The sequence below is a fragment of the Cryptosporidium andersoni genome (assembly GCF_001865355.1).
Source record: "Cryptosporidium andersoni isolate 30847 chromosome Unknown contig_31, whole genome shotgun sequence".
NCBI lineage: Eukaryota > Apicomplexa > Conoidasida > Eucoccidiorida > Cryptosporidiidae > Cryptosporidium > Cryptosporidium andersoni.
In genome coordinates this window covers 12,495-27,396 of record NW_027122823.1, presented here as the reverse complement: position 1 = coordinate 27,396, position 14,902 = coordinate 12,495, and the positions used below count along the sequence as shown (strand labels likewise).

The window sequence follows — 14,902 nt, the reverse complement described above, 5'->3', positions numbered from 1 at the left end:
ATACTAGCCCTAAATCACTTCCTAAGTCCAGTGTATGCATATATATGTACAACTTTCAATTTGACTTAGAATTTGTTAAGTAATTAATTTTCAAGAGTATCAAGTACAGTTTGTTGCAATTCCTAAATTAAGAAAAGTAGTTTGACACTACTTATTTACGGAATTTCAGTTTATCTTCCTTTAACTTCTCTACAATCTAAGTTGCAGGGAATTTATAAGAGTTAACAATCACAGCTCTATTAGATTAATATGGCTCTTATGCAGTCACATACAATAAGAATAGACTATGCTAGATTGATATATAATATTTGCCTAAAAATTGTATAATATATGGATAAAGTAAGGGCTAATTAAATATTGATTATTTCCTTAGATTCTAACAAATTTATTCCACAATTTTAATCACTTTAAAAAGATTTCCTCTTCTCTGCACAGCACACGTCCCAGGTTCAATAAAGTCTCCCTTGATAGCATTGTGTAAAGTAACACTTGGATCCATTGGCCACCAATTAAATGGCCTTATATACCAGCCTAAAGTATTCCCAAGTGCAGTTGTTTGTGGTACATCCTCCAGGGTAGGAATATGCCAGATTCCTGATGTTACCCATGTTACAATATCAGAGTGTCTAATTACTTCGTCATCCTCAATAAATGAATCGAATCTAACGGCAGGTTTTGCAGCAAACTTATTATCTCTAGGTAAGTCAGCATCAAGTTCCGAGTACTTGAATACAGAAGATGCCAGCTGATATTTAGACCAGGAGGCGGGTCCGGAATAAAGCTCATGATCTGGCATTAAGTCTGCAATAGTATGTGAAGGCCTGACTAGAAATCCACCTACATTTCCATAAGTACTATGGTTTTCATCAACAACAAAATAAGCTCTTGGATGGTGATGAGTTTCATTATACATTAAATATGCATTAGATTCTCTCTCCGCAAATGTTCTTTCTAATTTATGATGCCCTTCTTTAATAGGATCTTTAAGCACTTTTATCCATGAGATAGAATTATCAGTATAATTGGAACCTAGGTCAAAGTCAATCTTCCATACCGCAAAGTGGGAGTGTAATGCAGCCATTTGTCCTGAGGGACTAATTTGCGTACCATATTGATGTTGTTTAGCCGAGAAATATGGTACTTCTAACCCTGCATAAAGTTCTCCAGTAAAGCTAACTCCCATTTCAAAAGAGCCTTGATTATACAAAGTTAAATCTACAATGTAATCATAGTTTGAAACTGTTATTATTTGACGAATTGTAAGAGTTGTTAATGGTGCTGCATCTTTTATACCACCAGTTTTCCAGTGTGATCTTATTGGGCGTCCAGTATCAAGTTCAAAAATACAGGCACTATTATCCCAAAAAATAGTCTGAGCTGTATTTGCGCATTCTAAACCTGGGTGGACACGACGTGCAGCAGTACCTAGTCCCCCGTACCAGCTATCCAAAAAAAACCATTGTCTCTCAAAAACTGTATAGTGAGCCATAGCATCAATCATTCCTAGCTCAAAAGCCACTCTTCTACCCATAAAGTTCAAATTCCAAATCTTAAATCCGCTGTCACGATCATTAGTAAGTGTAAGCTGCCAACCTATCCATTTAATTGTGTAAGCTTCTCTATTAGGAGACTTCATAACTTGAAAGCGGCGACCACCAGGCTCACACTGCTCAGGTTTAGCTCTAACTTCTAGGTCACCTCTACTAAACATTTCAAGGTACTGAAGTTTTCGTATCCTGTTCTGATGCATAGATTGTTCATGTTCAATCCTACGAGATTCAAGTATAACTGGGTTAACTAGAGACAATCTATTTTGCAATTCATCATCTTTATTTCTTATGTTATCTCTCCCTCTATACCAATTCATTTCATCTGCAGGGATTCCAGAGTTAATTAACTTTGCCTCATTGTAGGAAAAAACTAGTTCATCTAAGGTTTTATAAGCACTTCCATTATACCATATTTGTTTTACAAGCATTCTATGAATACGATCAAATTCAATTTTTGCTGATCCATCTCTGATACTCTGTAGAGTTGCATGTGGTGCAATCAACTCAAAAAAAATTGGACATTGTGTACCATCTTTAATAGTTATGCCAGCCCATATAGAAGGTTCTGATGTCACATTTAGGGCAGGTTGATATACTACTGGTCCCAAGCGTACATGTTGTTCAGCTTGATCTTGTATACCAGGTAAATGAGCCCCACATGACTCAAAGACGATTTCATCTAATTTATTATCAGATAATAGATCAAAGAGCCTAGACTGAAATCTTAAATTAGAAGTGTTATTAAGTGTCTCACCATCAAAATCTACTTGTTGAAGCCTTCTTCCAAAAGGTCCACTTGGGTTCCACCCTCCACATTCTACAGGTTTTGGCTCAGCTAAGTCAATATGATACATTGCAACAGTTTCATTTGCCTGCACTAAGCTATGCTTTTTTTCTCTTTCAGATTCCAAATGACCCCAACTTCCACTCTTTTCTTTCTCACTATCACTCAGTACAATTGGTCCAACCTTCCATTGATGATACAGTCCATTTAAACCTTCAGGATTTGAGTCATTTAAGTTCTCATTGCAAGAACCAAACCTAATACGTGCATAACGTGGAGGTGGACTTGGAAGTGGAACTGTTTCTGGATCTTTTAAGTGATTAGTTAGGGAATCTAAATACTCGTATGCTTCAGTTTTATTTATAAATAGTGTTATTCTATATGGTCCTTTAGAGTTATATTTATCTTTAATACTATCAAAGTAACTCCGAACCTTTATTTCTTCAATGTGAGTTAGTGGGTCAAAAGGTGTAGTATAGCCTGTCTCAATTCCAGAAGGAAATGATGGAATATCACAGAATTGTCCAAATGATGTTATGTCTGTAGCAGTACTCCATATATCTGTAACTTGCATGCTGAGGCCAGTTCTGCTCGTGGCCATACAGTATACTATATATTTCTGATTACCTTCAATTCCTACTAAAGTTAGGAAATTTTCTTCTGATGGATCTGTTATATTAATGCTTTGACCATACCTTTGGATATCTCTCGGATTTGGATACATTCCATCAGGAAGAGTAGCTACACAATCTACTTTCCCAGGTGTATCTACATGCACCCCAACAGTAAATTTTCCTAGCTCAGCTGTTACATGATTAATTTTAACTTTTGGTATTCTATCCTTGGTAATAAAAGTTAAAGTTAATTTGCTCAATACTTGCTTAATTGGGATTCTATTTGCTTTAGGTAAAGCTAAATCTTCAGCTGTGCAAATTAGCTTATATTTAGTTGCAGGAATAAGCCCATTAATAGTTACTTTTTTTATAACCATGACATCTCTAGATGATATCATTTGTTCAACCCCCTTACTTCTTATATCTCTCACAAGTTTATCCTCTTCAATTGTACTTAAATTCATAGATAGAGTTTTAGTATCAATTTGTGCAGAGCACCATATTGATCCTGGCTCATCCAATTTTACTGTGAAGAAAACACTTTCTTCTCCAACTTCCAGATCCTGTATTGTAAGTATAGGATATTTTGAATCAGTTGTAATACGTACCCTAGAATACTCTATTGCTAGATTATCCACAACTGATGAACTTTCTAATGTAATTGATGCATCCTGTCCAAAACAGTATAAGTCATATTCAGTATTAGGTAACAGAACTCCCTTGTTAGATGATGATAAATTGAATTCATAAGTATCCCCTTGCATTAATGGTTGTTTTGTCCTTAGTCCATACTTTCTTAAGGTAGTACTATTAGGAGGTACATTGCCAGCTTTTGTTAGTGCGCACCATGCATTAACATTATTTCTATTTGACTTAATAGTTATACTAACCAATGTCTCTGTAGCCTTAATCTCCTCAATTTTTATTATACCTACATTAATAGTAGTTTTCATGACATTCCCACTTTTAAAAAGGTCACCAATACGTATAATTTCGTCAAAAAATCTAAATTCTAAATAATTCCCATTATTCCAGCCATCACCAAAAGTATCATAGATATTCACAGTGTAGGTTCCATATCCAGGTAGACAACAAGGAATCCAATCTGTTGTAGCCCACTTTATATTATCTGAAGACGGGACTTGTATATTTGTAAATGAATAGGTGCGTCCACTGCATCCTAGTGCTCCTTCTATATCCCATGACTTCTCTGTTGTAAAGTTTGATGATATCAACCTGACTTCTCCCCAGACGCACTTCTGATCTGCTCTTTCACTAGCCCTAATGATTTCACTAGGGCAGTGACCTGATCTAATAATAATGTCATCTATTGCAACTAAACTATCCTCAGATCTTCCTCCAATAGCTTCTAGAACCAGTTTTAAAGGAGTAAGACCATCTGAATAAAATTCAAAACCCCCTAATTGCCATGTAGGGCCTTGCTGTCCTACAACAAGCCAATTTGGCCGACCGAAATGAGTCACAACTTTAGGTTTCTTATTTTGAGAAGTGGGTATACCTTGATTATTTAAGGGAACAGATCCCAATAGACCTGAAGCTAAGTATAATCTTAAAACATTTGCATCTGCACCTGCCATAAAGTATTTGAGAGAAAGACAATATGTACCAAAAGAATATACTTTGGGATTTCCTAAGAGTAGCGCAGATGCTCCCGGCATATATCCAGGTGCTCTAAAGTATAGAAAGTGTCCTTTGCCTCTTACTCCTATTGTAGTATCTGCTTGAGGGCTAGATCCGACAACAACTTCATTTCCATTCCCCAACTCAAATCTCGTCTTGGTTTGAAAGTCTATTAAAGAATTAAATCCACATCCTAAGTATCCCTTAGATTCGAAGTCGCAGGAAAAAATAATCTTACTATCAATTTTCAGTAATCCCGCATTGTAAAAAAATACTTCAGGATTATCAGTTGGTTTATATACCCTACTGCGAGCAGGAGAATAGCAAATATATGCAGAGTCATAGAGATTATTTGGCTGCAGTATAATGTTAAAGAGAACAGTTGTAAGGTGTTTTGGGTGTTTCTGCATGTTATCTCCAATTACAATTTCAGATGTTCCATATGACTTTACACCCTTGAAGGGCCCCAAACTGTTAGATGTATTTTGGGGAGGGCAAGGACTAGAGATAGGGAAAGTTGATGGTTTTAACTTGCCTACATCTGTTTCATTGCAATAATTTGGAATTATGTAGATCATGTCATCTTGTGACAACCCACTACCAGATATAGCTATTGTGCAACCAGATCTTCTTAAACAGGTATAGTTCTGAACAATTGGAAATATCTCCACTATTGAAGCAGAAGAGTTTTCACCATATTCCCCTTCAAATAAATAGCTCCTATGGCCAGCTATTGGACATGAGGTAGATGGATCTGATATCTTAGTTGGAACTGCTGAACCATAAGTATAAAGAAGAATTATACATTGTCCATTATCACTGATTGGTTGTAGCACTCTCCTAACTTTATTGGTTGCAGTATTATCTCTGGTAATATCTAGAGAGTTGTAATCTTGTTCAAAATCTTGGTCAATTTGTGGAATAAATCCTGAGTATAATTCAGTGCATAATATTTCTTGTATGGAGCAAAATAAAAACACTAAATAAGTTATATAAGATAGACTCATTTGATTTTCTGAAGATAATATAAAAAGTATTTTCTTTAAGAGTGCAATACAGAGTAGCCCTAGGCTACAATGTATTGCATGCAGATCTTGAAATGCGCTGTATCGATTCTAGGGTAGACAAGCTTAAGATAATTTGTAAAAATCTGGTAATTTGAGTTGGTGAAATAAAAATATAATATGATATATTATTAAAAGTTTATGGTTATGAATTTAAGAGAATTGCCTCAGCTCTTGCCCTACCTATCTTCCATGTAAGATCCAGAGATATTATTAAATTGAGCCTTCTGATGAACCTGAAGGGGAATCTGTTGTATTATTTGAATATGCTGATCCATAAGCTTTCTGTGAGATTTTCCATGATGCCTCTTGTAGTTGTCTCGTCTCACTCCTAATTTCTTCAGGCTCTAGTGAAGAAAAAGTACTCTTCACCTTTTCAATTTTACACTGTAATTCTTCCTTATCACTTGTTGACAGCTTATCGGAGAGATCTGTAATTTGTTTTTCAACAGAATATATTAAGGTTTCTGCATCATTCCGTGCATCTATAATTTCCTTCTTTGTTTTGTCACTTGAGCGGTACTCTTCTGCTTCTCTTATCATTTTTTCTATATCTTGAGGGCTAAGACCTCCAGATGACTGAATAGTTATTTCATGCTTCTTACCAGTTGATTTATCTACTGCGCTTACATTCATAATACCATTAGCATCTATATCGAATGTCACCTCTATTTGAGGGACACCTCTTGGGGCTGGGGGAATACCCATTAAATCGAATTGACCCAGCAGTTTGTTATCCATTGCTATTTCTCTCTCTCCTTGAAATACATTTATACCTACTTGAGTTTGATTGTCAGCAGCAGTAGAAAACACCTGACTTTTCTTTGTTGGAATAGTAGTATTTCGGTTAATCAATCGGGTAAATACTCCACCAAGAGTTTCAATTCCCAGTGATAAAGGTGTCACATCCAGTAAAAGTAAATCCTTTATTTCACCTTTCAAAACTGCAGCTTGGATAGCTGCTCCCATTGCAACTGCTTCATCGGGATTAATACCTTTGGAGGGTTCACGTCCAAATATTGAACGCACTATTTCCGTTACCTTTGGCATTCTAGTCATTCCACCAACCAATATTACATCACTAATATCTTTCTTTGAGATTCCAGAGTCTCTAATACATTGTTCACTTGGAACAACTGTTTTAGATAAAAGGTCATGTACTAGATCTTCGAGTTTCGCTCTTGTTATCTTTACATGTAAATGTTTTGGACCTGCTGAGTCAGCAGAAATAAAAGGCAAATTAACTTCTGTCTGGTTTTTAGAACTTAATTCAATTTTGGCAGTCTCAGCTGCTTCTCTAAGACGTTGTAACGCAAGTCGATCCTTACTTAAGTCAATTCCTTGATTCTTCTTAAATTCTTGCACTAAAAATGCCAGCACTCTTTGATCAAAGTCCTCCCCACCTAAAGAAGTATTTCCATTAGTTGCTTTCACCTCAAAAACTCCTCCTAATATCTCCAAAATAGAAATATCAAAGGTCCCACCACCTAAATCATATACTGCAACTGTCTTACCGTCAACCTTGTCCATTCCAAAAGCCAAAGCTGCAGCAGTTGGCTCATTTATAATTCTTAAGACATCTAATCCTGCTATTTTACCAGCATCCTTTGTTGCTTGTCGTTGAGAATCATTAAAGTAAGCAGGCACAGTTATTACTGCTTGTTTTACTGTACGTCCTAAGTATGCTTCTGCTGTTTGTTTCATTTTTTCCAACACAAAGGCACCAATTTGGCTTGGACTATATTGTTTACCATGTGACTCTACCCACGCATCTCCATTTGGTGCCTTTACAATTTTATAAGGTAGTATGTTCTGCTCTTTTTTAGTTGCATCTTCGTCAAAACGACGTCCAATTAAGCGCTTTGTAGCAAATACAGTATTTTCTGCATTTGTAACTGCTTGTCTCTTTGCAATAATGCCAATAAGACGTTGTCCATCCTCAGTAAAAGCTACAACTGATGGTGTTGTCCTCATTCCTTCAGAATTTTCCAAGACTTTGGGAGAACTTCCTTCCATTATTGCTACACATGAGTTTGTTGTTCCTAGATCGATTCCAATGACATCTCTACCTATTTTATCTGAATAACAGCTTGCTGAAGTGCCAATATGACGATGTAAAATGCCAGAACTTGTCCTGATGAAAAAGGTAGAGATACTTTTAAGGGTATTTCCAAAATTACTATTATTCTTGTACCTAGTACAAAACATCCTGCAATTACACAATAACAAATATGCTATCTAAATTTAAGTTTGCGTAGTCAATATTAATATACAGTTTAGTACTGTAAGTTATCTTCGTTTCCAAGCTTTTGTCGAGTTATCTGCACTCTACTCAGTATAAACTTGAAAATCCGCGTCAAATAATAAACTTAAGCGCTCTACTGTGACTCTAACAGTTGAAATATGGTAAATTTCAATGAGAAACTGAAACGAGGGCTTGCTATAAATACACTATAGCTAAATATGCGCCTTGACTCTCATTAAATTTAAATTTGTTATTTATACTTTAATAAAAATTGCATCAACATAGTCACAATACACTCTAGATCGACAGTATTAATAACTAATCAAGACTCTAAGTGCCTTCTAAAACGCTTGACATTATACCGACTAAGAAAAGTGGGTTTTGCTACCTACCCTAAAAGTTCACAATATTAAGATATTGAAGAATGATATTAGTTAGGATGATAAAGGCTACATCATTGTTCACAAAAAGTAGATCTTTATATCTTGCTAGTACTACTTAATTGCAATAGGTAATACTAAATGTACTGAGAGAATCTCAAGAGATTTTTTTTTGAATCTATACAGGAGCACTTTTGATACAAGTCACTGAACAGATAGCTCAGAAATTCAGTAATTTAGACTTTATAGAAGTTTAATAAGTTAAACACTTTAATCGAGGGTCTGGACTCAAACTATTTTATTATACTAAATAAAGCAACTGATATTACATTAAATCTTATTAGTAATAAAGGTTAGTGTATCAATATAAAGGTCTTAGATAACTATCAACATTTTTATAAAGCTCTTGAATGTATTCACTAAAAGCTTTTAATTTGATAATATATCTTAGTTATATTACCATTAATATTTATTGCAATCTATTAAGAGCTTTAAAACTGGTAACAGTTCTATCAGTTATACATATATTATTTCTACTTAAAACATTATATATCCATGGAGTGATTTATTTACTATTGTTGCTATGCTATGTAAACTAGTGAAATCTACAAATTACAAGTATTTAATGGGATATATTGATGGTCCAATTATATCTCCTGTACTAGTGAAAATTCTAAAAACTCAGGGATAATGGCTGATATAACACACTACTAAAATCAATAGTGCTAAATAAATTTTAAGTATATTCTTAAATCTAGAACATAAAAGTATCTTGATTTCTTGATGATCTAAACAAGAATGGTAGTATATTTCTAAAAAAAAAAAAAAGGATTTACTAATAGACTTAATATAAATTTCTACTTATGATGTAGAGAGTTAGATTTGATACTTTTCTATATGAAAAATCAAGAACATATATAACAGTTTATTTTCTACTTGGAAAGTAGTTGCTGTAACGTAATAATGAATTATTAACTAATTTTAAGTTATTTATTATAAATTTGTTGGACTATTATTAAAATGGTCTAAGTGCTCCTTTTATTTCAATATTTTCTTTCCATAGGTGCTTCGAATGTATTTCTACTAATTCATCATTAATTTTGATAAAGGAGCTATTTAAAATACAATCACCTTCACTTTTACTTACTAAATGTGGTAAATCTCGCTTTAAAATCTGAATAACATAATTTGAGGTGACTGGTTTTACCTTAGTTGAGATTAGAGTAATATGAGGAACCCCATACATTCTAAATGGTAAGTATTTCTTTGTGAATATATTTGTAGGTATCTTTACTTCCATTAAGTATCTACTTTCGGAATTTAAGTTATTAGAATCATTCGGTATATTTAGGAATTCTTGTTGACTTTCAAGTACAATAAAAGATAAGCCCCATATTGGAACATACACAAGAGATATGCACCGAAATAAATAAAATTCATTAAAAAAGGACATAGATATTAGAGCTGCCAGGTGGTGTAATCTTGAATTACTTAAACTAGATAGCTCAGGACTAGTCTTGTTATTTCCTCCGTTGATGTTTCCAAGATTGTTAGTTTTAAAAAAGAATGTTGTAATATGCTTTCTAATTAATTCGTATTGTTTCATATCTATTGGTAATTTAAAATCTTGACAAAAGTGCACCCATATTTCTCTTATTTTATTTAGTATTGATTTATCTACTAATGAAATTGCGGCATAGTCAAAATCTTCTAAAACAAACACTTTTGCACTTTTTATATGACTTATTTCACGGTTCATACTATAGGTACCAGTGTAATAATTTTCTTTAGCTGTATTTACTTTTTTTGTCATCCTAACTATCTTAAATAACTGATTACTAAAAGCTTCTAATTTTAATTTTGTTGATGGAAAGTATGAAGTTCTTGAGGGAATCTTACTAACAATTGATAGGAAGTCTTGAAACTGTAGTTGCAACTCGCTATTACTTCTGAGTAATTTTATGTCTGGAATAATTCGTCTTAATATACAGATTGCTTTTTTAGTGATATTAGATTTGAGTATCATATCTGAATCATCATTTGAAAAGGTATCAATAGATATGTAGCCATCAAAATTCAAGACTTCAAAAAGTTCTTTGGACAATTGAAAGATATCTCCCGTAGCCAAATTCGTATTGTCTTTGACAAATACTTTTTTGGAGTACAAGTTCAAGAAGCATAAAAGTATGTCGATATTTTTTTGTGTAAGACCCATTAAAGTAGGATGGTATTGTCTGTTTGCAATCCGTATAATACATTGAATTACAATTTCTGGACTCCAAATATATGGCCACTCATTCTTCGAAGACTTTGCAGTATATTCAATAAAATCACCATCGTTCTTACTTATAAAATTCAAAGAATCAAGATAAGTTTGATTAAGTTCACATCCTGAATATTTCTTCGCATTATTGATATTATCAGGGTATGGGGTCAGCATAGCAACAAATCTAAACAGTATATCATTCTGATAAGATTCATTGTTATAATGAATCATCTGTAACTTCAAAATATCTGGTATATTATTGGTATCAATTATAATCAGTGCTTTTATCTTATAATCATGAGAGTACATTTCACTAAGCTTAAAACACCATATATCCTCAATTTTTCCAAATTTAATATCCAGGCATTTACATAATATACTATGTACAATTGAATGCATCATTCTTTTCCCTTCCCTTGAATATTTACGAAATTCTCTATCATTCAGACCATAAAGGTCAGTTGAAAGATTACAACACTTCCCAGCAATATTTACAACTTTTGAGTAATATTTTGAATTAGATTCAGATTTAGAGAAGGGCTTTACACCATTAAAAGCACCTTTAGTACAGCCATCACTTGATACATAAAGAACTAAGTCGAAATATGAATATACAGACATTAGAGATTCATTATTCCTTGGAAGTACAGCTAATGAATAAATAGTATCATCTATACAGTCCTCAATACTATTAAATAAAAGCTCTGCATTTACTGTGAGTGTCTCCATATGTATTGGATTATTGCTTGTTGAAATCTGCTTCATAAATTCAGTTAGCACAAAAGTTTTTCCACTTCCTGGTAGGCCGCAGGGTAGTATTACGGTACACTCAATAGTATGAGAATTTTCACCATGGTCTAACTTTTGAAAAGATCTCAGTCGACTAGAAGCAGTTGAGTACCCAGATAAACAGTGAATAAATCCATTATTGAAGTTTTTAATTGGGTAAAGTTCTGCAGTTGAACATATTCTGTCAGATGCTAAGAAACTCAACTTTGTTAGTAATTGGAAGTCCTTCTTATTTAAAGCATAATCTGGTGGTAGGAAGTCAGATATAGTCTGGCAGTTCCATGGCATATAGTCTGTAACTTCCGATATACTCGAAATCGTCTTAATATCTGAAGTAATAGGAATATTTATTTTATTCGTGTATAAAGTATTTATTTGTATATGTTTGCTCACTGCACGATCTGAGCCAGTTATTTTGCAAATTTCACTAATATATCTGGATAAAATGTCAGCTGTTTGTAAAAATGGTAAATTTTTAGATATAAGGAGTTGTGTATTAGAAGGGGTTTCTGAATGATTAAGTATTGTCAAATTTCTATAAAAACATCTATTCAAAAATTGAATATTACCACTTAGTAAGTTATTTACATTTGAGTAATCATCGCCTAAACATACTATATTGAGTGTTTGGACTTTTGGATTTTTAAATAACTTTTTATTTAGATGGTGCAGATTTACAATGATATTATTAGATATATTTCTATCTTGAGTTTCAATTCCAAGTTTAGTACCTGTCAGATAACATTGATTACTCAAAACAAGTGTTTCTTCAGATACTAATAGCATTTCTGCCAATTTACTTCTTATATATTTCCAGGGTATATAAAATGGAGGTATATATATTTCTATTGCATAACTATTTTTATCTGGAATAAGTTTCGGATTGAGATTTCTTATTGGAAATAATTTTTGTGCTACACTTTCCTCAGCACTTTTGACAAATGTGCAAAAGTAGTTGAATAAGTTCATATCCAATTGCAAGTAGTCAATGTCTACATATCTGTACCCAATAAATATAATAGAAGTTATACGTACTATACAAGTTTGAAATATGAGTATATAATTATAAATATTTGTTTCAGAGAAAGGTAGCACTTGCTTTATTCTGTGGGTCACTTTATAGTTACAACGTAGAATTTTGTGATATATATTTAAAAGTGTGTTGATAAATTTGGAAGTTAGCACTGGTAAACGAAGTAAAAAGAAGTTATATAATTGATTCCATTCGTTGTTTTGAACCTCCTCTATATTAATTTTATTACATTCTTTTGAGTATTTACAAAGTGATATAATTTCATTCCTTATAATACGCCTTAGACTTTCTCTTAAGTAACGACGGTAGATGTAGTATAAGGTCTTTATTTTGAAAATTTGAAGAGTTTCATTATGTTGACATAATTCCAAATCTATACCTTCCAAAACCTGATAAGAATATTCTTTATTATGCCTTGTAATATATATTACTGCACCTTCACAGTTGTCATTGAAACTCAGTACTTTTTCTTGTAAGTTACATAAAGACTTTTTAAGTTCATCCACAGATTTAAAGCCAGTAATTCGTTCTTTTTTTTTTTTGGCTCTTACAATTGTAGAGTGAGAACCACTATCTACTATTTCTAGAAATGGTATAATATTTTCTTGTAATTGTTGGGGTAATATAACAAATAAATCTTCTGGGTTGAAACATATATTGTTATTATTATTTGGAACCATGCCAAAAAAATATAATTTTAATTCATTGTTTGTATTATAGTTTACGATGTGTTGCCGATTTATATTTCCAACAAGTTCAGCTAATAATGTATTTGCAGACAATATCTTTTTAATTTGATTAATATTAGTTATGTTATGTTCTTCAATATTACATTCAGGACGTACCAAACTATCAATTAGATTAAACCAAGCTCTAGCTATTAACTTAACTGCAGTATATCTATCTTCTAAGTATATGCTGTGATTAATATCGTTTGACTCTGAGCATAGTATCGTTACATTCTTCGAAGCAATTATCCAGTGATTTGTTAAGCTGAAAAATGATATCTGAGAGTTCTCACCATCAATTTTCTCTGTTAATATGATCTCAACACCTTTCAAATCCTCTTCACTTTTACTTTGTAAATGGAAATCTTTTTCTAGACACAAATCCTCAAACTTAGGTAGGCCACGTCGTAATAAATAGACTACTACATTGTCAGTACATTCATACCAGTACTTCTGTTCCTTAGGCCCATGAAACTTAATACCCAAAGAACAGCCTCTTCTAACTATTTCTCTTAGGTCTGAGTTAGTTCTCAGGACTTTATCTTCTTCGTCTCTCCTACCTTTGATACCAATATCCCAAACTTCATCAAGTGCATCATATGCTATCATCGAAACATCTCTGCAGACTACATGAAAGAAGCTATTATTTTGTCTAATATAGTTGTATAGTTGTGTAGCTAGGCTCATCTTTATCTCAATTAAATAATTGTTTAACTCCAGTAATACTATACTACAAATAGGAGACCCGCCTGTACACTAAAAGAAGCTTACAATAAGGTGTAGTTTGCTTAGTGTATATTCCAAAATCTAATAAAACCAGCCAGATTAGTTTATATATCAACAACTTACTTAGTATAACATATATTACATTAGCTAATAGTTACTGATTTTTTAACTCCTCAGACTTGGCTAGTTGTAGGTTCCCAATATTCCCTCAATTGAGGATGTAGAGACAACTTTATACTTTCATTAACTAGCTCCATATTTAGTGAATTACCCAAATCAAACATAAAGTCTGTCTGTGTAAGCGTCAAATCTGGCATTACTTGAGCGATCACCTCAACAAACATACTGGGGGGAGGACTCATTATCTTACACTTTACGGTCCCTCCATCAGGTGCTTCAAATGTAGCTGTATCACCATCTACAGAAAGTACTCTCCCAACAAACCTAACTTGTTTGTTGATAAATTTCGGTAGCTCAGCCTTATTTATGCGTCTATAGGTTTTTAAAAATCACGAGATGATAAGAGTTAACGAAGAAAGTTCACTGACCAAAAAAGTCTCCTACCTGGCACATTCAACAGAGTTCTGCATTTTCAGTTCAAGTTAGTACGAAAATTTGAAAAGTGTTTGACAGTGTAATAATTCTTTAGGGTAGTTTAAAATATTATTTGCCTTTTACTAGATTAAGGAGGGAAGCCTCATAGTGGGGAAAGAGGGGCAATTATAGACCTCAATAGATTTGAAAAAGAAAGATACTCTAAGCCCCTCTGGAGCACTTGATATTATAAAATTTAAGCATATATAGGTTGATTAAGAGTTTACTATAAACTAATCTGAAATCTACCAAAGTTACAACAATTTACATCCAATTTACTTGCAGCTACTTTATACTTAGAACCACTGAAAATTTCCTACTTTGCAGGAATACTAAGGCGAATATAAAAAAAAAGCTTCCTAGCTATAGTAGTAGGCTTAAGTTTGACTAAGACAGGATACTACATTATAGCTGGGTAACTCTTAATTTTTTAGTGCAAATATACACTATTCTTAGGCTACCAAAATAACAAACCAAGCTTCTTATAG

The 14,902-nt window shown here is 33.1% G+C and overlaps 4 protein-coding genes across 4 annotated transcripts; all 4 read right to left on the bottom strand.

Moving 5' to 3' along the window:
- Positions 1-385: 385 nt before the first annotated feature.
- On the bottom strand, positions 386-5,596 carry cand_008830 (MAM domain-containing protein; the record flags this gene model as incomplete). The annotated part of the gene is made up of 1 exon (XM_067211123.1): positions 386-5,596. The coding sequence occupies one exon, from the start codon at positions 5,594-5,596 to the stop codon at positions 386-388; it is 5,211 nt and encodes a 1,736-aa protein (XP_067069238.1).
- Positions 5,597-5,866: 270 nt separating this feature from the next.
- cand_008820 (uncharacterized protein) lies at positions 5,867-7,861 on the bottom strand (the record flags this gene model as incomplete). The annotated part of the gene is made up of 1 exon (XM_067211122.1): positions 5,867-7,861. The coding sequence occupies one exon, from the start codon at positions 7,859-7,861 to the stop codon at positions 5,867-5,869; it is 1,995 nt and encodes a 664-aa protein (XP_067069237.1).
- A 1,432-nt stretch (positions 7,862-9,293) lies between these two features.
- Positions 9,294-13,781, bottom strand: cand_008810 (uncharacterized protein; the record flags this gene model as incomplete). The annotated part of the gene is made up of 1 exon (XM_067211121.1): positions 9,294-13,781. One exon carries the CDS (start codon positions 13,779-13,781, stop codon positions 9,294-9,296), a length of 4,488 nt encoding a protein of 1,495 aa, XP_067069236.1.
- Positions 13,782-13,993: 212 nt separating this feature from the next.
- Positions 13,994-14,410, bottom strand: cand_008800 (uncharacterized protein; the record flags this gene model as incomplete). The annotated part of the gene is made up of 2 exons (XM_067211120.1): positions 13,994-14,312; positions 14,385-14,410. The coding sequence occupies 2 exons, from the start codon at positions 14,408-14,410 to the stop codon at positions 13,994-13,996; spliced, it is 345 nt and encodes a 114-aa protein (XP_067069235.1).
- Positions 14,411-14,902: the final 492 nt, after the last annotated feature.